General features: G+C 41.1%; 1 protein-coding gene across 1 annotated transcript in view; it reads right to left on the bottom strand.

Moving 5' to 3' along the window:
* Window positions 1–25,752, bottom strand: part of Col25a1 (collagen type XXV alpha 1 chain) — a 390,406-nt gene that overhangs the window by 100,851 nt on the left and 263,803 nt on the right. Inside the window, exons 8-10 of the mRNA XM_057793723.1 lie at window positions 17,270–17,341; window positions 16,481–16,588; window positions 13,674–13,709 (exon numbers count right to left, since the gene is read on the bottom strand). Of these exons, the coding sequence (XP_057649706.1) occupies window positions 13,674–13,709; window positions 16,481–16,588; window positions 17,270–17,341 (216 nt within the window). The remainder of the gene's footprint in view (window positions 1–13,673; window positions 13,710–16,480; window positions 16,589–17,269; window positions 17,342–25,752) is intronic.

Here is a 25,752-nt window from a genome sequence, read left to right as displayed (position 1 = left end):
TTAATTTGATAAACATATTTGAAACTGTTATATATCTGTGATAATGTAGTAATTAAATATAAATGTATAACTTAGGGTTTCCTGTTCAAAAACAATTTTGAAATTAAGGCATGTTGTTACCAGCTCGTTAAGACGTGTGCATCTCATTAGCCTTGCTTCTGGTACAAATGTAAATTTATAAAGTAATAGGCAGTGCTGTAGACTCATTCATTAGCTCACGTAATCTTTGAAAAAAAGCTATTGCTTGTGGTGTGCTTGTGTGTGCGTGTCATGATGTGTGTATATGAATATGAATACATTCTATGCTGTCTATGTGGAAGTGAGAAGGAAACTTGTGGGAGTCTTTTCTCCCCTCCCATGTGGATTCTGGGACTTGAACTGAGGTGGTTAGGTCTATGTACCAAGTGCTTTTATCCGCTGAGCTAGCTTGCTGGCCCAACTTGTCTAATCTTAAACTTACACTTTCAGCCTGAATAATAGCTTGGATGAAGGATATCATAAATGCATTATTCACTAGTGAACCTAATGCTTCTTTTTATTGCTAACATGAGGATTCCAGTAGTTCAAGACTTCCAAAGTAGTTCTATATAGTCTTATATCAATAATTCAGTAGTTTCTAGAATAGAATTATAATCCATTTGGTCCATTTTTCTTAGTACAGCATTTCTTCTTGGCAGGTGCATTTATACTTTGAGTATTTTTTTTGCGCACAATCAAAATGTAAATTTGTTTTTTCAAAATAATTCCTGCATGTTTTAAAATTAGAAACTATGTTATATATAGATTACCAACATAGTAAGGTTTATTTCTTAAAGTTTAACTTAAGAAACTCAAATATAATTTGAACTTTGAAATATGTTCATATCAGTATAGATTCTGAGTGATAAAAGATATATAGTTTTTATTGAAGAATTTTGTGTGTGGAAATAGTTTTATTTAAAGGATTAAAAGACATTGAACAATTCTATGTGGAGTAGTACTAATATATTAATGTTAATGTATACACAGCTCATTATTTTATGTATACATTATTTAATGCATACATAACTCATTATTTTTATGATCTGCCAGAAAATGGTACAGGGAATTATGCAAAACAAAGCATAGATAGAAGATTATAAGCAAGAATTATATAATATACTTGGTTGTTCTTTCTTGTCTCTTCAACTCTACTAAATTCCACTCTAATGATTATATACAATATTCAATATATAGTGAGCAAGACAGACAAATATGGCAGCTCCCAAGGGAGTGACTGCCTTTAACCAAAGGCATGTTAGCTCAGGTCTGAGAGTTCCTTGACTCCTCCTGCCTAAGTCCATCAGGCTTATCAGTGCGTCTTTCTGGTCCTTCCTCTGTGCAGCACAGTTATGCCCATTCCGTAGTCCTTTGCTCCCTCCCTGACGTGACATCTATCTAATGGCCTTGTGACATCTATCTAATGGCCTTTTGTCTCCCTTGTCTTTCTGCACACTGCTGCCTGGAGATGCTTCCTGAACTGCTGTTTAAACATCTGTTGACAACCCCTGTAGCTATTGAGAAGAGGTCAGACTTGGATAGGAGTTGCAACTTCCCACATAAGCATCTCAGCAACTCTGGATGTGTGCTACAATTGGGGCTTTTATCTGATGCTCCATCCCGCAGAAACTTCATAAATGGAAGTTCAGTGTCCCTGCCTTTGGGGGTGGGTATGCCTCATCACTCTCCAAAGCTCCATCATAATAAGACTTTCCCATAGAATTAGCAATATTATTGTAAGGCTACGGGTTATTGGAAACGTTATTCTTTTTTCACTCTGATTGTTTTTATTCTGCAGAACAGTTGGCCTGTAGTAGATCATTCAGTGAATTATGTTTGTGTTCACTCATTCATCCACTTACTTAATTAACTGCACACTGAGTACCAGGCAATGCTATAGGTGCTGGGAAGAGAGCAGTTAACAAGACTAGGCACGACTACATGGCCTCCTGGGCTTCACGTTCACGTGACTGTAGAAAGACAGCCAACAATCTGTCACATTCTGCCAGGAAGTGAGTGCTAATGCAAAGAAGGGGAAGGGAGAGGTAGAGGGAGTGGGTGTGTTAAACCCGCAGCTCTGTGATGGCTCCATGGTCAAGTGACCTTTGAGTAGAGCTTCGTCAGGCAGGCCAGACCTGGGGAATGGGAAGAATGCTAGTGGCAAGGAGACAGGTGCAAAAGCTGCAACTGAGGAGCACGTAAAGTTCCAAAGAACCCTGGAGGACAGTCAGCGGGTGTTAGGAGGAGACGGGAAATGGATAGAGAAGGTAGAATGAAATTGCATGATCTAGTCAGGACTTGGAAGAACAACGAGCTTACTTTGACTATGATAAAAATGAGAAGAATGGTTATAGTCATAGAATACATAGAGTCCATCCATTTTCCCCCTTCTTAAACCTTAAGCATAATGTCTCAGGGGAGGAACGACAAGCTTTTACTCTCCTGCTTGAGTCATGCCACTGCTGCTGGCTTATTACAGTAGCTCCCAAACTACTAGAGTTACCAGATTCCTCCCAAGTTATTTCAATCCATAGTTTTTACAGAGCAATAAAGCAAAATTCATCTTAGTTACCCCGTACCATGAATGGTAGGACAGCAGCCTAAGGTCGCTAACGTAGTGTGGTCAGTCACACGGACAGTGAATAGAATTATCATTCCAAGATAATCTTCAAAGCAGGCAGTCAAGAAATAAAAGACTCTACAAGCAGCATGCACCAGCTACAGTTCCTACTTTACATATATTTTAAAAAGCACTTTCATTGATGGATCACTGTTTGGGAAAAAAATGAATTTCTCTGACCCTAACGGCACGAGCGCAGATTTGACTAAGGCATTAATTGCTTAAACAGGATGCTGAGCTGCTAGACGATGTGCCTTAGGATGCCTCTTGGGAGATGTTTTAAAGCAAGTTCTGGTTGCCTGCTATTAGGAAATGATGTAGGGGGTGGACACAGTTCCTGTTCTGTCCCTGATGGCTAACAGTAAAATCCAAAGCTCTGGAAGCTGCTGGTCATTGCTGGATATAAGAATATACAATCAACTTCTGTAGAAAAAAAAAGAAAACACAGAGAAGAGGACAGAAGCCCAAAGTATTAAGTCATTTAAAAGGACTTATTTTTGACTTTAAAATGTCCCCTTGTTTTTAGTAAAAGGCAGCCAAAATAAATATTTCTCGAAGGTGATTCCAATGGGAAGAATCATGTGATGTGTATCATATGCAATCATAAAACCTAAGCTCTGGGCTTTCTCAATGTGCTGGTGTTACAAAATTTCATCACAACTTTTGAGAGATAGTAAGATACCTGGTTAAATACATCGCAAGATCACAAAATTCATAATGTTGGTGTATAAAGAAGAAACGCACAAAGGCAATTCACCTCACTCGAGAAGCATTCTTTAAAGATTGGCTTTTCCAGACCTCAATCTCCTACTTTTGAAGACTATAAGACAGAAATTTTATCCACCATGGATGTCTAGAGTAGCATGCAAGGGATGACGTGCAGGATTTGGAGTTTATTGCTTATAGGGAAGCAGCAAGATAGACTGTTGGGGAAAGTGTGGGATGCCAAGCGCTGCTGCTCTGGTACCCTCTACACAAAGGCCAATGGTTTAGCAGTACTTCTGTAGTGGTTATGATGGGGCGCTGGGCGGAGACTGCTACATCTCAGTGTCACACATACCAGGTTTCATGTGCTCTGCTGTCTTCAGCCATATTTATTAATAATCCCATGAAGTTCATTTCCTTCTCCTATTAGTCTTTATCTGAATTTCTTAATCACTCTTCTAGAACCCAGGGTCATGATTCACATTCTTTGTGAGTCTTCTCAATGATACCTAGCCAAACCTTGTTTTCTGTTACAGGCTAGTTGTTTTCAAATAATTATTCCTTAATAAACTTACATATTAAAATCTACTTAACCAAGTAAAAACTTCCTCAGGACACGTGTTTTACATCTTTGGGTCTTGAGGTAGTGCTTATTATAAATAATTATTTAAATAAATTAAAATATTAAAAAAATCAAAAATTATATTTACTAGATACCATTATTTTAGCACTCAAAATATAACACGACCAACAGGAAAGAGTCCTCAGTTTGGAAGCAGTTGTTAGCATTTAAGTATCTAGGATTTTTGTTTCTGTAGCATTTCTCCCCCAAAACTCCTATTATTTGAGAAAATTCCTCTTGAACTCACACCTTGTCAGTGGGATGGCTTGGCATGACGTTTTTCATGAGTGCTTTATGGCAAAGGGTCTAATGAGCAGTCATCTTTTAAAAAGAGCAAATGTCCCCTGACTGCCCCATCTCCTGTGTTGACCTATAGGGAAATATTAAACCAGGGCAATTCATTTACTGGTATTTCTCAAAATCATGAGGCCGTGACCTTTCGAAGAGAGGTTGCTTACAGCCCAGGAAATTAAATAGGTGATACATTTTTCTCATCACTTGACAAAACCAGAACCCAAGATGAAAAATGGAGCATTGACTAGCCCAGATAGATTAAAGGCAGATCTAAACGTTTAAGCGTCTGTACTATCAGGTTCCAAAACAGAGGCCCTATGGTCACCAGATACCCACAGCTAAATTAGTTCACTCTGTCCCTTCTAAATATTTAATAAACTGTTTCTTGGTGCTGAACCCAAAGTGGAAACCACCCCCGAAGAAAGAAAAATTAACGGGCTCCTCTGCCCTCCGTGATTACACATGCTTCCCTCGAATGCCTTAAAAGGAGGAGTTTTATGGTTCATAAAGGCCCTATCATGCCACACATTTAGTAAAAAGATATTTGTATGCAGGGGCATCTAGGCTCTTGCCCTATTTAAAATTAGCAATGCTGAGAAACGCTGTTCCTAGAATCGGCATATCCTGTGACTCACAGATGTCTTGAATTTAAGAGTATAATATAGACCCGTGTATGCAGGCCTGTTTTCTATCTCGGAAGGCCAGCTAGTCCTGTCTAGTGGAAGGTTTCGTGATGATGAAAACATTCTGTATTGCTTAATCCGACAGGGGAGCCACTAGCCACACATGGCCACTGAGCACCGGAAATGTTGCTAGCAGAGTTTTCAGAGCTAACGTTTTAATTTTGATTTACTGCACCCAATTCTGAACTCGTCACATGTAGTTAGTAGACATTGTGTCGGACACTGAGGATTTAGACCGGGAAGCCTGTGAGACTGTCACCAAGTGAGCCAGGGTCCTGTCACTGTCTTTTCCACCAACCTGGCCGCATTGATTAAGCTAATTTTTAATCTGTAAAGTAAAAGGCTAGGAGATTTCTAAGACTTCTTTAGATAGGTCTGACTTTAAATTAGCCACATCCCGTGACTAGAAATAGATGTTTAATTTCCCATTGTTCTCATGGCAACTGGTCCTTCAATCATGCCATTCATTAACATATATATAGTCTAAACAATCTGTAGGACTTGAACAAAGAGAAGTTACTGAAGAGAAGAGACAATCTGGAGAAAATCAGTTGTGTTTATCCTATTTAATTCTACCCCTGGTGAGACATGACACAGCAGAGAGAAAAAAGAAAAAGCACAGTAACTTAGGTATCAGTACCTTATTAATACAAATGCCATTCATAATAAAGATATAATTCATATCAGTCATTCAGTTTAATAAACCTTCTAACCACAGCAACTAGTGTAAGTTGGGATAAAAAGCGCTACCGAACACAGCAGCAGGCAGTTCTAGTGTAGTGTGAGGGATGCGGAAGTACATGTGTGGCATTTTCTTAAAGGAGATGCTAGAAGCAGAAGGTTACTTTTAAAAACCTCTTCTCCATACTCGAAGCCCTAGACCTGAGCAAGAAGGCCTTTTAAATCTCTCTTCCCTGGTTTAGGTCTCCCAGCTAGGAATCTGTGAGGCCAACAGGCAACCTCAACTGTCCAGACCTAGACCACGGCTGGGATACCAAGAGCCCTGGGCTTTTCTGCTCACTTTGATGACAGCTGTCCTTGCCTCCTCCAGCTGTTTCTTTTCTGAAGGGGAGCCACACTGGTGTCCATAACAGTACATTAGAACACGGGACAATGCCATGATGTGTTACTTTCGCATCATCTAAGGGAGGGCAGGTTTTTATTTGCTCAAGACTTGGAGATATGGGATTCATCATAGTGATGGGCACTGGAGGTCAGAGTTGCTCACTCACATCCCAGTAGACCAGGAGCAGAGCAATGAGGAATGCTGACCTTCTGCGGGCTTCCTTCTTTCTCTCGAGAGGTGATGCCAGTCATGTTCAGGGTGGGTCTTTCCTACTCAGCTAACCCTCTCTGGTAATGCCCTCACAGACACATTCCAATGGTGTGCTTTACCGATGCTATATGGAGAATATTTATATATAGAATATTATATACTATATGTAATTATATTACATATAATGTAATATTATATGTAATGGAGTTTCTTAATTCGGTCAAGTTAATGATCAAGATTAAGCAACGTAATGGCTATTCTATGGGATGTGCGTGGAGTTAGATCCTGTGAGTAGCAGAGATCATGAGTCTTAGAAAATTGGTTACATATAGGGGAGGGCGGGTGAAGGCACAGAAGAAAAGGAGAAGCCTATTGGTTAGGGATGGCGCTGACCACGGCTGTCCTCTTGCTGGCATATTCGGACTTTGAACGTTTAGAAGCACACAATTTCTGAATTTCAATTTTATAAATCACCATGAGAATAGTTTTGTGAGTGTCAGAAGGCAGAACATATTTAGTGTTCATTATCTTGGTTTATAAAATTTTAGTATTTAGATATTTTTCATAAGAATTTCCTTTTTTCATTTTGTCTAAAAAGTAAAAAAAAATGTCTTTTGAATTCATTTATGAGGCATTTACATAATTGAAGAAACAAGGTACGTCTATGCATTTAATGGAAATTCTAAGATGGCAGGACTGTAGAGTTGGAAGGGAATTTGTATCTTTCAATAGTGCCATGGTTTCTGAATGGTGGATCTAAATTCTAGGTATTTTAATTTGTTCAATATATATAATATAATATATAATATAGAATTTTTGATTTTTAGTTGGAACCAGTATACAGATATTTACCATAGAGATAATCACAGTCTGGAAGTCCTTAAAGAAAAACCAAAATCAAGGTGGTTCCTGTCACCTACACAGCTTTTTAGACAGTTCGTACTTCAAACTGACAGCTAAAACATCTTTCCATCACATACTATACTAATGAACCTCTCAGATACCTCAAGAGAAGTCTGTGCACATAGGAATCAACAAAGTCCCCTGGGGACGAGCTACAGCAGGGGCCACTAGGGCAGCTGTGGACAAAGAAGGTATCTCTTGTCTATTTTCTCTTGCCCGTTTGGAATACATTACCAACTAGGGACTAGGAACAAACACACCCAGGGAAGAGGGACGGACCCTGTGGGATGGGGTCTCACTTTCTCAGTCAGAGCCAAAGGAGCAGGAGAAGTCTACTGTGTTCTCCAGTGTCTAACATCTGCTGACCAAGAGAACAGGCAGATCAAAGTCCAGTTCAGGAAACCTGTGCGTTTATCAGCTGTAGCACAGCAGGGCACTGTAACAGAAGATACTTGGAGCAAGTCTTCACATTCTGCTCCTTTCAGGTTCATTTTAATTGAGGAAGAAATGCTATTGATGCTTATGTTATCAACACATACATGAGCATTGTTGGGCTCACGGGACTCATGTTTATAAGCAAAATTAAAGCAAACTAAAATTATCTACAAATTACTCAGGCACATGTCCAAATTTCACTTTAATGGGCAACTTTTCCTGAATATTTCGAATGTCATTAAGGCCCAGAGAGTGAAAATTTAAACATTTTTTATGACACAGAAAGTGAAGAGAAAGTGTGTTATGGAGCTCCCATACAAACTGGGTAGAAAACAGGAAGGAACAAAGAGTTTCAGAACAGGGGAGGCTAGAGTCTAGGAAACCTCAGACACAGACACTTTAGACCAAGCATAGCATCCAGGTATCTACGCTTACTGTCTATTGCTATGACAAAAGTAAGTTGGAAAAGGAGGAAAGGGTTTACTTCAGCTTATAGCCAATCATACATCTTGAAGAGAAGTCAGGGTAGCAACTCAAGGCAGGAGCCTGGAGGCAGCAACTGAAGCAGCGGCCATGGAAGAACGCTCCTTACTAACCTGTTCAGTGTTGTTTATACAACCCAGGACCTCCAGTACAGGGTAGTACCACCCACAGTGGGCTGTGTCCTCTACATTAGCCCAGTCATTAATGAAGGAAAAACTCCACAGACCTGTTTATAGGCTGCTAGAGCATTTTCTCAATTGAGGGTCCCTCTTCCCCAGTGATGCCAGCAGTGTCAAATTGACAAAAAGGAAGTAGCACAGTAGGTTGGATTTGGAGACTGCTCATTCATTTCCTGGCCACTCTGACCCAAATAGTCACTCAGGGACTATATTACTTACAACACTGTTTGGCCTATTAGCTCAGGCTTCTTATTGGCTAGCTCTTATATCTTAAATTAACTCATTTCTATCAATCTGTGTATCACCATGAGGCTGTGGCCTACTGGTAAGGTTCTGGCATGTCCTTCTCATTTGGCAGCTACATGGCATCTCCTTGACTCTGCCTACTCTCTCTATATCTCTTCCAGTCTGTCCTGCTACAAGCCAAAGCAGCTTTATTCATTAACCAATAAAAGCAACACATATACAAAAGGGCATCTCACATCACTAGGAAATCGGCATGGGTTATCACGTGTTAAAAATGCCATCCTGGGCTGGAGAAGTGGCTCAGTGTGATGACGAGAACTGGCTGCTCTTCCAGAGGACCTAGGTTCATTTCCCAGCAACCACATGGTGGCTCATGACCATCTATAGCGGGATCTGATGTCCACTTCTGGAATAAAGCTGTACATGCAGATAGAACTCCCATACATATGAGAAGAGGGCATATATAATATACTAATAAGTATATTATTAATAATATCTATTAAATATATAAGAAATCTTTTTAAAAGGACATCTATTAATGTTGCTAAGAGCATCTTCACTTGTCAAAGAAAACAAAAGCAGTAAGGGAATCTAAAGCAAAGAAAGATGCCATTAAATACAATTCCAATAACTATTTAGAAAGACTATTTGGAAGACAGATCTGGACATGACCTGTGCTAGAAGTCAACCTTGTACACTTCCAGTTCTGACCAACTCTTAGGTGTATGTTTGGTTTTACGGTATAGTGTGTGTTGGGGGCAGGACGAGGTGTCTACTTTTATTTAGATATAGTGAAAAAATTTTAAGTTCCAGATTCTGTCTTTTAAAATCTCCCCAGAACATCTCAGAAAGCCCGAAGGTCACATTTACAGACTAGATGCTGAGCGGGATTTGAGGGAAGCGGACCTGCTTGAACTTCAGGCTCCCCCCCACCTCTTATTGTATCAGGCACGCTGTTAATCTTCAGATGGTTATTGTGCAGTCTAACGATCAGTCCTGGATTATGGAAACGACATCCCTACCTGACACACTCATAAACAGCTTTGTAGGTTGGTTTTTGTGTCCTCATTTCACCATCAGAGACATTTGAAATTCACAAAGATTCCCCCAGTGCATCGTTAGAGCCCTCATCTAAACAAGCACTACTGAGCCGCTCAAACCAATGGGGGGGGGGGGTGGCTCTCCAGAGAGGAAAAGAATGGAGTTTTTCACTGTGCTTTGTTTGAGCTGGCGGTTGAGAAGTCACACCATGAAAAATTGATGATGTGATGGGATAGACAGAAGACTCGGTGACAAAAAATAGAAGAGAGGCAACAGTACTTCTAACGGCAGCATGGACAGGCTATACTGCCATTGATCTGGTAACTATTCTCCTAGAGCTATCCTGGAGTCTTTCTGTGTGGCTGCTTACACTGCTCGACAGTTTCCTCAAGAGGAATACTGCTTATCTGTGGGATTTCTTGTAGTTCCCGGGGCATCTCATGGCAGCACTTCACTTCCTGCTCATAATCCATCAAGATGCATAGAACAGCAACCACTATCAATAGTCTATGCATCTGTACATAGAACAGCAACCACTATCAATAGTCTATGGATCTGTATAGAGGACAAAGACGATGTCACACATTAGGTGCTCTCGAGCCAGCACGACCAAGACACTGTCCCCTTCTTCCTTCCAGATTTCTAGGTTAAAACAGTGTGTACGTGTGCATGTGGGCAAGCATCACACACACACACATACAGAGAGGCACATGAAATAAAAACTATAGAAGAGTTCTTGTCTCACGAAAATGACCACTCTGAATGCTGAACGTGGTGCCACATTCCTATAATCCCAGATCGTAGGAGGCCAGGCAGGCAGATCATGAGTGTGAAACCGGCCTGAATTGCAGAGTGATTTCTAGGTCAGCCTGGAAAATGGCAAGCTGGGAAATGGGTCTCAAAAATCCCAGACCAAACCAAGTCGAAACAAACAAAAATTCAAATATATTACCAGTATTCTTTTTGAGATGGGTCAAAATGTACTGGGATCCTTTGTGTGAGTAGACAAGTATAAAACACACTAGTTCAGATTGCAGAGAAAATGAATGAGTTATGCTGCTGTTCAAAAACAGACCCTGAAATTCACTGTTTTAAAGAACCAAATTCTCTAGCAATTTTAAAATAGGTTGATTCATGAGAATCTGATTCATGTAAAAAAAAACCTTCATGCATACATCAGTTATATAAATCCACACTCATATACTGTATAGAGGACAAAGAGTGATAATAACACACTCATATATAGTTCTCATTACATATTTTAAAGAGATTTCCACTAATTTATTGCATTTGTCTCTGTCAAGCTATTAAGGCGAGCAGAGACAGTGTTATTTTTTCCGTACAGATGAGAAATCGAGGGGTTAAGTGACTTGCCCAAGGTCAGACAGGCCCTCATTCATCCGCTGCTCTGACTGATGGTGTTTTAACGGGGTAATAGAGGAAGTAAAGTTCTTCCTCCTATTTTTTTTGAACAGCTGTGAAGGCTATTAAAACAGAAGTAGATGATCTCACAAATACAATGCTGAAGGAAAGAGTCCAGACACAAGTGTGGACATATTGTATGAGTCGATTAGTGTAAAATTCAAGTGCAGACAAAGCCAACGCATGATGACACTAGTTAGAATGGTGGCTGTTTTTGGGATGACTGGGGATGGGGGCACAGAAATTTCTCACTATTGGTCTGGGTTGTACATTCCTTACATTCATTTGTGAATAATCACAGAGATGTACAACAGGTTTTAACCAGTTTGCATATTAAAGAAACGTTCACTTAAAGCAATAATTTACATTTTTGAAAGAGATCATCTATAAATTCACTTTAGAAGATCATTAAGCCCACAAGTCCTTGGGACATTTGTGATTTCATTTACATTGCTTGGCTGCATCTAGAAAACGAGACATGAACTCATCTGAAGACTTTAGAGAGATGGGGGAAAGGTTTATAGAAAATATGGCCAATATTTATCTGCATTTTAGGAAGTTTTTATACGAGTTGGGAAATAGAAGCACAGTGAGGTAACAATATAATTCATTCAGGGCTAGGCAAAACACTAATATTTAATGACTTAAATTAGAAATGAAAACAGTTTAAGTAGGGCAGGCACTTAGCTTATGTAAGGTCCTGGGTTCAAACTCTGGCACTCCAAGAACATAAATAAAAATAAAACTAGAAACTGAAGGAAAGTGGGATTATGTATTGTTCATATACTCTATCCTGGAGAATAGACAAACAGTAGGGAAAGCAAGAATATAGTTCTAACACCCGTTAAGTTAAGAATACTATATATGTTTAGGGTGCTGCATCAGGGGCCAGAGTACAAAGGGGGAGCCAGAGAGAGTATGTCAACACAGCCTTGGGGTGCACAAGGCTTCCCCAGAATGCCAAGTAGATTTAGATGTAGGGATGAATAAAAGGAGTAGGTTTGGCTGAGCCCCCAGACCAGAAATTATAGGTGCCTAAAACAATTTCAAAATGTATAGCCTACTCTTTCAAGAATTCTTCTTCCACTTTGAAACTGCACCATGCTACTAGTGATAAATGTTTTATAATTTCCTTTTAAAATCTAGAACAAATATATATCTTTATCTTACAGGCCATAAATAGAACAATTTCTGCAAGGTGGTGTGGCTAGATCTCAGGTACTTTCATTCTGCCACTAGTCAGCTCCACCGGCAGAGCGGGTGGGCTTTTCCCCAAGCACTGCCCTCTAAGGCTTCTCCTGCAGCAGGAAGCCGGTTCTCTTGTTAGTTTTCACGTTTACCTCAGCTTTTGGCTAGCTGTTATGCTTCTGTACATCTGCTTTTCTAGGCATGCAGTAAGAACTCTTAAAATAAATTTTATATCCGAGCTATCTGCGTGATGCGAGCACGGACATGTAGGCTTCATAGACTCACTCATTCCACATCCCGGATGGATGTGAGCTCTGGATCATGGCTCACTTCTAGAAGGATCACTCTATTTTTCCCAATAAGGTTAAAAAAATCATACAGCCGGTTAGAGCAGGTAGAGAGGAAGAGGTGGAGAGCGGGTTGAAGATGTGCCCTGTAGGCCTGAACAAGCTGAAATGACTTTTATACACTGGCAAAGAATTAACAAATCGCAAGGAACCGTGATTGTTGTGTTCACACAGCATCATTTCACCGTGTACTCTGCTTTTGCTGAACGGTAGAAATCCCAAATTTCTCTCTGGGTGGAGCCCTTCAGCAAAGAAAGAAACACAAACAAAACCAAAACCTGCCTCTTTCTATGACTGTACAAGGGTTTTTGTGTAAGTCCCAGCTGTCTTCCTGCCCCTCACCTTCCTGTTCTGGGGTTACAGGTTCAACACCAGCTGGGACTCTGAACTCATGTTTCCATGCTCTTCCCCACTGAACTATCTAACTTCCCAGCCCAACAGGTTTCTTTTAGAACTAACAGGCACGTCTCTGAATTTAAACTCTGTTACACTAAGCTGACTATGTAAGCTCCTCTGACCTGTTCTACCATTCTTTCTCCTTATCTTTGGAACTTCTCTCTCTCTCTCTCTCTCTCTCTCTCTCTCTCTCTCTCTCTCTCTCTCTTCCTCCCTCTTCCTCCCTCCCTCCCTCCCCCTCTTCCTCCACCCCCCCACCCAGTACTGTTTCTAGAGATACACAGTTGTGGTGGTTTGAATGAGAATGGCCCCCATAGGCTCATGTATTTGAATGCTCAGAACTCATTGGTTGGATTAGAAGGATTAGGAGGTATGGCTCTGATGGAGGAAGTGTTTCACTGGGGGTGGTCTTTGAAACCTCAGGGTAGGCCCAGTCTCTCGCCCCACTTTCTCTCTCTCTGCCACCCGTGAATCAAAATGTAGCTCTCAGCTCCTTCTCTAGTACCATGTCTGACTGCATGCTGCTATGCACCATGATGACAATGGACTAAGCCTCTCAAACTTTAAGCCAGCCCCAATTAGATGCTTTTCTTTATAAGAGTTGTTGTGGCCATGTTGAGTCTCCTCACAGCAACAGAACCCTTGTGATCCTTAGCATGTAGCAAGCAGAGACTGTTCTCTTCTAGCTTTCAGAAGTTACTGTGTCCGTTACAGCTCATGCAAAAAGGTTGATTACTCACTCATAAACTTGACCATAGTTTTTAAACAGCCTAGCATTCTATTAATTTTATTAAAAAATAAACTGAGATACGTACCATCAAGCCTTGTTCTCCTGGTTTCCCTGGTTCACCCTTTAAAAAAATTAATAACCACAAGTCATTAGAAAGTGTTTAAAATTTTCTGCTATCTTCTTTTCCCCAATACTTTCTTGGTCCTGTGAATGTCAAGTACTTTTTTTTTTTTTTTTTATTTTGCTGATCGTCCTTCTTTGACTATCTTATAAGCATTTGAGTTTAACAAGCTTGGTCTAGATCCTCATGTGCTCCCACGCTGATACAAAGGCAGAACCACTGCAGACCAGGGAATCCCTCTTTCCATACTATTGAGTAGCAAAATGAGCAGAGGCTGATTTTGAATTTTGCTCCTTTGCATTAATCAGACATGTTTGTTAACGCTGATAGAGAATGTTCTGCTGTTTTGTGTGGCTTTGTTTCACAATGGACAGGTTATATGAACTATTGTGTTTTATTATCACACCATATCAACAGCTCGGGCTACTGGTTTATAGAGATCTGTTCCTGTATTTCCAATATGCATAGATGATGATGGCGTTTCAAAACTGAGTATTTTCCAGGTCACATTTAAAAACTATGTATTTATTTCTATTCTATGTACGTGTGTTGGCTACATTTGTGTGTGTGCACCAAGTGCACAGTACTCACAGAGAGTAGAGGAGCACACTAGACTCCCCCTGGAACAGAAGTTAAAGGTAGGGGTGAACCATGTGCTGGGAACCCGTGTTCTTGACTGCTGAACATCTCTCCAGCATCTGTCTCACTTCTACAGAGGATTTTTTCTAGTGGTTAATGATAGTATATGCAAAATACCTCTGAGCCATTATAAAAGACAAAACTATCTGTGGAATTCTTCAGTTTATTTGCCCTTTTTGTGTAAAGGCTCCCATCGTCAGAGGTTGGCATCTGCTGTCTTCTCAGTTGCAGTCAGCCTGACTTTTGAGGTAGGGCTTTCACTGGAGTTGAATTCCACTGATTTGGTTAGGCTGGCAGCCAGCAAGCACCAAGAATCCTCTTTCCCCTGTCTTCCCTATGATGGGGCTACAAACTTGATGTTGGGATTTAGACTCTGATCTTCAAGTTTGCATGGCGCTTACCTACTGAGCCATCTCTCAGCTCCCTTATCTTTATCTTCTAATAATAACATCTAGCATATATTTGCTTCTTCTGTAATATATAATATTTGATGACTTAGCCGTTTTCCTACCAATAATGTCTTGGACTATTGTTTCTTTGTTTTGGTTCTTTTTAAAACAGATTTCCACACTGTTCTCTAGACTGGTAGAACTCACTGTGCAGTCCATACTGGTTTTTAAAACATATCCTTAAGAATATTTCTTTTATGTATATGTGTATTTGGCCTGCACATATGTCTGTGCACTATGTGTGTTCAGTGTCCTCAGAAGTCAATAGGCAGTGCTAGATTCCCATGGAAATGGAGCTACAGACTGTTGTGAGCCTCCATGTAGGTGCTCAGACTCAAATCTGGGTTCCATGGAAGAGCAGCCAGTGCTCTGAACTACTGAGCCATCTCTCCCGTCTGCCCATGCTGATCTTGAACTTATAGCACTCTTTCTGGCTCCTCCTCCTGAGTGCCAGCCAGCAAATGTTTGTAACTGAGTATTGGATGACAGTGACTGTGGTGACTAGCTGTCAGGGAGAGCTGTCCATCCCCCGAAGCCACAAAAGGCTAAGAAAATGTCAGACATTAAACAGGCATGGTAGGATGAATGGCCACCTTCAAATATTCAGGGAAAGCATCCCCAATGGGCAATTGAGTCTGTTCCGAATTTCATATGAGCAGACACACAACCTTCAGAAAGGAACTTGGGGCTTTGGAGAAGATACCAGCAACAAGGGATAAAAGGCCCTGTATCTTCACACATGGATAAATTCTTAGAAAAGCAATACAAAAATATGTGCATTAAAAATGTCAAGACAACATACAATAACAACCATGGCTGATCTCAATTCCCCCCCCTGGGTTTTATTTTCAAATATTTCTACTTTGTTAGAAAATATTTTCATCTTTACCTTTGAACTAGAACATCACTAATAAAAACAATTTAAACAATTTATTAAATAAAAGTTAACTCAGCAGTAAACCTTAATTTCTAGCCCTGGAATTACAATATCAACCCAGTCATTTTTTTTTTAATCTTGTCCAAATATTCCTTGAAATGGTTGGGTTGCATGGACCAAGTCATATCATTTATCAGTGTCCCACGTTTTTGTTATTGCTGTAAGTAATTCTAGTGTTGAGATCATTTAAAAGTGGTTTCTGTTAGATAAGCCTCAGATGTAAATGTCAAGTAATAATATGGTCATACCCTCTGGCGCTTAAGTCATTAATCTGTTGTCACAAAACATTCTTAGCCAGGTCATTTGCAAGGGATCAGTATTAGAAGGCTCCATCCACTTGCCTTCCATTAGCAATGTGGGTCTTTATTGTGTCCACTGTGGGCCTTTGAGAAAACAGGATTGATAGCTGGCTTCGTTTTTCTCGCTAGTAACCCACTTTACACAAAAAGGCAGTGGCATACTCAATGGCAGGCAAGATACAGGCAAGATGGGGTGTTTCTCGCTATGTACGTCCCAAAGCTCACCTGAGATCCACCCAGGTGCCGTCTTTAGGTCTCTGGCTCTTCTTGGTCCCAGATATGAAGTGAAACATTGCTGGAGGGCCTTTGCCTCTCATCCCACCTCCCCAGCCTTCTCTAGTCACCGGAACTCTTGGCCCTACTGTCCCTTGTCACCTGTTCTCTCTCTCTCTCACCCCTAAACATGGAACAAAATATTGGAGCACAACAATCCAGGAAGAAACTCACGGGTACTCCTGGCATCCCTCGGGGGCCATCCTTTCCTGTGTCCCCAGGTGGGCCTCTTGGACCAGGAGGACCTGGGGGTCCTGGAGGCCCTGCTTGTCCTTGGTCACCCTGGAATGGAGGAAGGGAATGAAGCAACAATAATCATGAGCGATTAACATTCAGGTTCCATCTCAGCATTTTAAATTCATATTATCTAATCTACATTTACCCATAAGAAACCAGGCCACCATAAATATGAAGCTGACTGGCAAGCTACCTGTCAGCCAGGAGCAAATATTTATTGTGGGAGAGCCAAACAGATGCTATGAGAACCGAAGCAGCTCTCGTCCCTGCAGCACGGCTCTCGGAGTGCACTGTTGATTACTGTATTCAGAGCCAAACAAAGCCCTGTTTAAGGGCAATGCCCTATAGGATACATCTACCCTGATCAACGGGTGGTTGCATTTTTAGTTTGAAAATATATTTGTTCACAGAATCAAGGATAAAGCATAATGAGCTCCTGCTCCATTGCATAGTAGCTGTGTAACTGATCAGAGCCAGAGAGCTTGGGAAACATGTCTATTGCTGATTGCAATTGAAGTTATCTTGATTTTTTTTTTTTTAAAAAAACCACACCAGGTGGGTTTTCTATACTCTAAGTCACCAAACACAACCCTATTCTGAGATATTTACAAAGACCCCCCCGCGCCCTCTGTGCACCATGTATAAGAGATAAAAGCAAAGCAGCCATGCCCTAGACAGTACTTGAACGCAGAGGAGAACGCAGACTCCAGCAGGAAGCAGCACTACCTTAATCAGCCGCCGTTTAATGAGCTGCTGATCAGCAGAGAGAAAGCCATGATTGATCTTAGGAAACACCATCTGATCAGGCAGGAGGTCAAAGGTTGAAGTTCAGAGATGAGAGAGTTGAGGAATAAGCGTCAGAAGGCCCCGAGAAAGAAATAAAGATATACACATTAGATTCATAATGACCATCCAATAAAAGGGAACTGGCACTCATGTCTGACAGAACCTCGGCCTCTCTAGAAGAAAGACAGCCCTGAAATGGAATGAGTCCTGACTTTTTATTATAATTGGGTACCTTTAGTACCCCATCATTTGGATACCCCATCATTGGGGAGCATGTTTTAGTGCATCTACTTCCGTAAGGGGGTGAACCAGAATGACCTTGTATTCTGCACCCTGAGTAAAAAGTCTGCAGACAGAGCACCAGTTCCAATTCTGTCAGATTTGTCAACCAGCATAATGTGGCATGAACCAGGTATGGACACCCCAAGCTTAGAATCCTTAGAATTACATGATTGGTGGGGAAAGCATCATAGAGCTTTGGAATATGTATGAATCCAGCCATGGATATGAGACTGCCTACTGGGCAGCCATTCTTTTGATTGCCACTGTACACGTTTAACTTCATTATCCGCCTCATGAATGCGTAAGAGGTTCTCTTTTAGACCATGTCCAACCTCCCTGGTACACCTGAGGTCCCAGGTGCCCGGCTCAGTCACCTGGCAATAGGAGCAGGAGCTGGGAAAGCCCATGGACGGTTCTTGCTCACCCTTATGCTGATTGCGGTTCTGACCGAGGAAGCGTGAATATCATTCACAAACCTTGACGGTGAGGATCTGATTGCTGTGTAGGGCAGCAACTGTGGGGAAGCCTGGCAGGCCCTATGGACGTGGCACAACACCAAAACAACACGACACAAAACGTCACACAGACATTTTACCGGTAGACAAACAAAAACAAGGCACATGCATAAAACTCCCCCTTCCCACTGAGATTCAAAACACACTTCGACATATAATAGGCATAAGAGGCTTCCAAGTAAAACAGCCATTCTATAAAGCATGGAACGGCCAGGCTGCGAACTCATTGTGATGGGATATGCAATCATGTGTACAGTTTGCAGCTCTTAATATTTCTGGAATCTTCTTTTTAAAGGGTTAGTGCAAATTGGAGATAACTGCAGACATTGCTATGCCAACATTCTACCCATTGGTATTCTCTTTACAAATTAGGACATACAATACATGTAGCACACATATTAATTCTTTTATCCACAACAACAGTAAACAGAGTTTTCTTGTCAGGTTGGAAGTATTCTTCGGAACAAACAGTTCGCCACATAAAATAAATGTTATTACCCAACAAATCAAAATTCCTCTCTGTGCTCATGGGATGGATCTCGGGTCTCTGCCCTGGGTTCAGGAACCTTTGTGAGGCAGTAGACGGAAATCTGTCTCTTATAACGTGTATGTCACGTCAGAGTGATTGACAGTCGCACTTCACAGTAATTGCTCTGTCACGTGACTGTTCCAAAAGAATTTGACAGATCATACAACCCCTGAAGACAGAAAAGGCTCGGGATTCCTTAGACAAGGAGCGTGGGGGTGTGGGGCGGGGAGGCTGCAGGGGCCAAGACTGCAGCCAGTGGCATCAAGTCATCCTCACAGTGGTACCAACTGAGAAAATCTGAAAGAGAAATTTTGACTTTGCTCCATTTCTTAAAAAAAAAAACCAAAAACAACAACAAAAAACACTTGAAATTGCAGCCTTTTAGTCCCTTTTAAACTATAGAACATGTTTACTATATAAGTTAATGACAGCCCAACAACAGATGGCCTCAGTTTCTTCTGTCTGCTCTACCCTCCTGTTTGAGGATGTGTGTATGCGTGTGTAATATATATCAGTACAGTATTAATTATATTAGTATGTGTATATAAATAATATAATTAATATTATACTATTATATATATATATATATATACACACATACACTAATAAATAGGGTTAAAAACATTGCAACTCTTTGGCATTTGCTAAATATGTACATCCATCTAGCAAAGGTCAGAGATTGGGTGTATGTTTTCTTGTTTGTTTGTTGGTTTTTTTTTTTTTTTAAAGAAAATCAGTAAAATGAGGTTTGTAGCATGAAGATGTGCTTCAGTCCTATGGATTCAGCCTTTGGTCCTCACCGCTGAGCTCTCTGAGTTCTCAGGAAGCTAAGCAAAGGAACCCTCACCCCTTGTGCCAGATCTGCTCTGATAAGGGATGAAGTGGCTGGGCCGGTTTGAGATGACCTGTGTCCTCTTCTTCTTCTCCCTACATGAAGCATCAACTCTATGCAAACCCAGTAATGCCACGAGGTGGAAAACAGATGTGTACCATTTGCTTTTGTTTTTACTGTGGAATATGAGTTTAAAATGTTATTAGATGGTAATGTGCCAGGATCTGTCCATCTGTGACTCATTAGCCCTACATTACACAGTCAGAATTTTATATGTAAACCTCATATTTATGTAAGAGAGAACAAAACCAGATACAAACACCAAGTCTAGGAGGGATCAGAATCTTGATTAGTGGCGATAAATCACACTGTCACTTGAAGCATGATTATCTAACACAATAATTTTAAATTAAAAACCTTTTAACAGCACACATGGTAGGCTTTTCAAACGTTCAGAAATTTCAACATATAAATAAGTCACCTCTCGTATTCATATTTGAGCAGGACCAGATTGTCGCTTGAGCATGTTTGCAGCATAGTCACACAAAAGCCCTAAGTTGGGTCACCTCTTGGTTTGGGCTTCCAGGGAGAGCTAAGAGGGAAGTGGCCAGGTAGCTCTGAAATCAGAAATCTATATTTGAAGCCCTTTATTTTGCATTACTGGCTAAGGTATCTCAGCCACCTTAACTGTGGAGTGCTACCCGGTGGGATTAAAGCTGAAATTTAAAAGACTTCCAAAATGACCTCGGAGGTTATTCGTAGCAGATTAAAAGAAAAGCACACACAAGGGCCCTCTTAAATTCTAGCATGAATCCTAAGACTCCGTGCTTCTCAAAATGGGGGGAAAGGGACCCTAAACATTTAAGTTAGTTTTAATTAATAGTAAGTGTATGAAAAATTTTACAGTAAGGCTTTATTGTAAAGAACTTTCACCCAAGTTTTTTTTAATGTTAAACAGGTATTGTTATATTATTATTATATTGGAGTAGAATGCATAAGTTTTAAGATGTGTTACCATTTGGGGGTGATACTGCATCCCATTGTAGAGGGCTTCATCTACTTTATAGGCAGACTGTGCTTTTTTTTTTTTTTTTAAATATTTATTATGTATACAACAATATCCTTTCTGCATGACTGCCAGAAGAGGGCGCCAGACCTCATTACAGATGGTTGTGAGCCACCATGTGGTTGCTGGGAACTGAACTCAGGAACTCTGGAAGAGCAGGCAATGCTCTTAACCTCTGAGCCATCTCTCCAGCCCGCAGACTGTGCTTCTTACAGGATGGTACCAAAGCGTTGGTGCTGAGCACCCAACTTCAGGACCTGTCTTTCTATGCTAGTGACTTCTAGGCTCCCCTTGCTGTTCATGCAGATGTGCACTCTTAGGCAGGCCATTTCCCAGCATTGGTCACAGCCCTTTCAATAGTGAAACGCAGAGATCTCACTCTGCTTTATGTCTCATACAACTTGCCTGGTACACAGATGGTTCAAGTGGGTGTGGGGGAAAATGGTACCTCGGAAAAACACGGTGAAAGAATCCAGAAATAAGCTGAATGTTGGTATAATCTGAACATGCTTTCACCCCTAAATATTTTGAATTCTTAAGGAACGAGATGCACAAGTGTGTAATACAGGCCACCTCATGCATCCCACACTCGCACCCGAGAGTGCAGGCCCTCAAGACATCCATTACTGCATCTTCCTGACATGCTGTAGGTACCTTCCCAGTCATTGCTCAGCCAGCGTCACACGAGGACTGCCAAACCCATTGTCACCCCCTAGATAAACACACCCTTGTGCACACTTATACAAATAGATAAGTCATGAGAAAGGCTTCTGACTTCTGATTACTTAGTAGCCATGAGGCCAAGATGCCGTTATCATTTTAATTGTAATTGTATATTCAGTAATGACAAATATTACATCATATTTTAGTGAGAAACTTTGTTTTGTCAAATAGAGTCAATAAAGCACTGAGAGAGACAGAAACATCATCCTAGATGTCTATTTTCAGATTTTTACACATTCTAATGTGTTTAGGACCATGTCTTTCTATTTGTTTTATTGCTTAATACTGGAGAGCTTACAAACTGACAGCAGCACATAAGTAGCCCTTGTTGATTGCATTCTAGGTAGCACTCGGTGTGCCGCATCATGGAGATTTAATGGCAAAGAGGGTCCCAAGCTCACAGCATTTAACACCTGAGAAAGTCAAAGAAAATAGGTGGGTGGGGACTGTATGGATCGATAACTACCATGGTGGTAGACCAGGAAGACCAGAGGCAGGCACGGTGACAAACATTTGTCATTCCAGCACATGGGATTCTGAGGCAGGAGGATCCCAAGCTGAAGTTTAAGGCTAGACAGGTTGGGTTTTTTGGTAAGACCTCACCTCAAATATAAGCAAACAAGGAAGAAAGTATTAAAAAAAACAAGTAGATGATCAAGAAAGAGGAGTAAGATTTGCACCTACACCCAGGTGACATTGGTCTAAGAGCAGAACTGAAAACAGAGACCCAAGGAAGACGTTAGGAAGACCGAGTTCCGCTGCATAGCCGTCATAGGGCCAGCGCAGGGACCAACCAGTAGTTTCTGGTGCTGTTAAAGAATAAGAGTTCTTAAAATTTGCTCCTTTCTTAAAGAGAAGAGTGAGAATGGGGATTAGAGGGGGCTCACATGTCTTAGCTGGAATAACAGAAAGGAGGTAGAGGTGATACAGGGGTCAAGTGGGGGCTCGAGGCAGATGTTGCCCCAGATGTTGAGCTGACATGGATTTGCTAAACTTGAACTGAGTAATGGGATGGTAATTGGATATGTTCATGAAAGAAGAGAGAGGCTTGTGTGTCCATGCTAGGCACGAGAGCAGAGGTGGGACTATTTGGGTAGAAAAGCAGAGCAGCTGGGGGCCAGGGGGCAAGAGAGGGCAAGAGCTGGTGGATAGGCAAAACTCAATGATATACATATGTGGAAATGTTGGGGTGGAATCCATGAAATTTAGGCCGATTAAAAAACGAATAAGTAAATGAATAAATAAGATAGAGCTAAGATCAGGAGTCGTGTGGCCGCATAAGTTATCTACGGGGACCATAGAGAGAATACAGATATGAGGAAGAGTTAAGACTTCAGGGATGAGCAGAGATGGGAGCAACCAAGAAGAGGTTTTATAACAAGTGCTTGCACCTGCAGGGAGAGGCTACCTTTCTTCACAAAAATTCTATAGAGGTAACTGACTCAAAATGAAAGACACATGTACTTTAATGTTGCATTCTTCATTTGCTTTATAAATGCGCATAAATGGTCCATAATGTGAACGGGCGAAGGACAGCACATGGGGCTGTACGGATAGATATGCAGGGGAAGATAAATATTTTAACAATAAGGGATCAAGAGACCTCAAAAGCAAGCCATCTTATGGAAGAAGCACCATAAAGCCTTTATGTTATGAAAAATAAAGAATATCTTGAGTTTTTCCATAACATATACTACAGTGACTTTGCCTGAAATACATCCAGCATTAGAAAAATAATCATTACGATGGGCACACATGTGCATAAGCAAAGATAAATATTCCTGTAAGCAGATAAAAGGACTTCTAGTTAAGGAGGCCACATGGAGAAATGTTTCAATAGGATGCAAAAACATGGAGGCCCAAGAATGACTTTGGTTTAACTATGAGGAGGCTGAAGGCATAAGACACGGCATGCAAGAAACCTGCTGTCAAATTGCTCCGCAATGGAGTAGATAGTGCAGCCTCTCCATCCCAAAAAGAAGACCAACTAGATGAAGAGAAAAGGCTAAAGGGTTCCCCGAATGACTACATTATACGCCAGTAGGAACTGGTGAGGATCATAATCTATAATTTGTGGGAAAGACTGATTTAAAGAGTATTAATTGTGCAAAGAACTAGTTTTCTACTCTCAAATATTTTCAGTTGGTCAAAAACTAATTTTCCTTTTCACGGATAATCCAATTCTATTGTGTTTCATTATAAAAAATAGGTCCAGCAATCTCAGTAATTATGCCTTCTCTATGTGAGTGAAAATTGTGGATTTTAAATATCAAAGAGAGATCAAAGTAATCTCTACCCTGAAAAACCTCTTTAAATTGCGTAGCTATTAAGATGTCAACTAGAGAGAAAATACAAAGGGTCTCTTAATGTGCAGAGTGATGGCAGGAGAGTATTTTGAAACTGGTCAGTGCAAAAACTCTCTAAGCAATATGAACAGAGCAAAAGACTCTACTTGTATAGAATCTTTTAAGAAGGGCCAAGGTTTGCTGAAAAGTATTCCCGAAAGACATGATACCGAGAAACCCCATAAGAACAAGCAGGATTACAGAAGAGTGGTCCTGGCCTGAGGGGAGTGCAGAAGTATAGACACAGGAGTATGTCAGAGAGAGAAAAACAACAGACTTGCACCATGGGAAGAGGCACAGACATGAAATCTGTATAAAACTTTATTAAAAAGTTTGCTCTAATTAAGTCAGAGCTATTCTCTCCGTATCAATTTCCAGAGTGAATCCTGCATCAGAGTTTTAAATGGAAATTAAGAAACGTCAATGGTGATAATAGTGATAGTTATGGCTGACACACTGATGCTCTGACACACTGATGCTCACTGTGTGCCGCTAAGAACACGCTCTTTGAATCCCCACACCAACCACTTGACAGAAAAATGGCAGAGAAGTTAAGGGCTTTGCCCACCTAACTGTAAGTATCAGAACCAAGATTCATGTCTTTGCATTTGGTCTGGGATACCCTTTCAACCATGAAGTTTTCCATAATTCTTTGCGGCCTCTGCATTTTCCCTCCTGCCATTTATCCATTCATTCTTTCTAGAAGAATTTAATAATATTCTACCATAAGCAAGTGAAGGCTTTTGACATTGAAATTGCAGACATAAAGGAGGCAGGCCTTCTCCCCGGCTCTGCTGGGATGCGTTTTGCTATGTGTGTTTATGCTCCTCTTCCCCTGCATGTTTCCAGTTTCCTCCACTCTACCTCTAACTCTCCCCCCCATCCCAGCTATGTTCTTCTCTGGCTCTCTGCTTATTTCCTCAATAAGGAGGCAGGGTGGTATTAAGACTTTTGTACTACCAATTGTAGAGATTAAAAAGAATACCTTCAAGGTACTTGTCAACTGACAGAGGGTGAGTGGATCTTAGCACAAAGAAGATGGCAGCAAGTCAGAAAGGTGGTGACAGCCAATGAAGCAGTGGCTGTGTGACAGTCCTGGAGGGACCGCTCGGGACACCCTTACATGAGAGTCTCTTGGCTGGAAGACAGCACAGAAAGCAAAAGACTATCTAGGTACACAGCTCAGCTATGATGCTGTGCCTGAGGGGTTCTGAAAATAGATGAGGCTATAGTAATATTTTATTTATGTTTTAGTAAATAAAGCTTGCCTGAAGGTCAGAGGGTAAAGCTAGTCACTGGAGGCCAGGTAATGGTGTCACACACCTTTAATCCCAGGATTTGGGAGACAGAGGCAGATGGGTCTCTGTGAGTTCAAGGCCACCCTGGGCTACACAAGACGAATGCAGAGATAGATTCAGATGGTGATGGCTCACACCTTTAATCCCAGTACTAGGGATCCACATGCCTTTAATCCCAGCACTAAAGGGGAATAATAGACAGGAGGAGACAGAGGCTCAGGGTTCAGTCTGCACTTGCCCAGCCTTGATAGAGGTAAGATTTTTCTAGTGGCTTGGTTGTTTTTCTTTTCTGACCTTTAGCTTGAACCCCAAATCTGTCTCTGGGTTTTTATTATTCGTGTTATACAAGGCCATGGCACTTTTCTAAAAGTGTGGAGAATGATGACCACACACAGAGAGAGACACACACACACACATCAACCAGGAATTGTGAAGTAGACTAAGGGGAAGAGGAAAGTGTAGAAACCCCAAGGAGACTGGGGTTCATTTTTCGGTCAACTCAGAGAAGTAGAGGGTCAGACTTAAAAGTCAAGTTACTACAGAAGAGTAAATAAGGTTTCTTATGGCATCTTTTAAAAATTGATATCCATACTTCAAAGTGGAGGATGATGATTTACCTGAAGATACGGGGGTACATAGGACGAGAGCTAAGGTAGGCCACGTGGTGAGGGAGGACTTTATCGAGGTCTAGTTTAAGACTTGTCAATGGAAGTTCTCGAGACCTGTGGTGGTTACCGACTGACTCCATGGTCAAGACAACACTGAGAGCAAAAGAAGATCCATCTCCCTCTTCTATTGGCACGCTGAGCTCCTATATGGAGCTCTAGGCACTC

This window comes from Chionomys nivalis, chromosome 18, assembly GCF_950005125.1.
Source record: "Chionomys nivalis chromosome 18, mChiNiv1.1, whole genome shotgun sequence".
NCBI classification, from domain to species: domain Eukaryota; kingdom Metazoa; phylum Chordata; class Mammalia; order Rodentia; family Cricetidae; genus Chionomys; species Chionomys nivalis.
The sequence above is the reverse complement of the archived record's forward strand: the minus strand, read 5'-3'. Positions and strand labels throughout refer to the sequence as shown.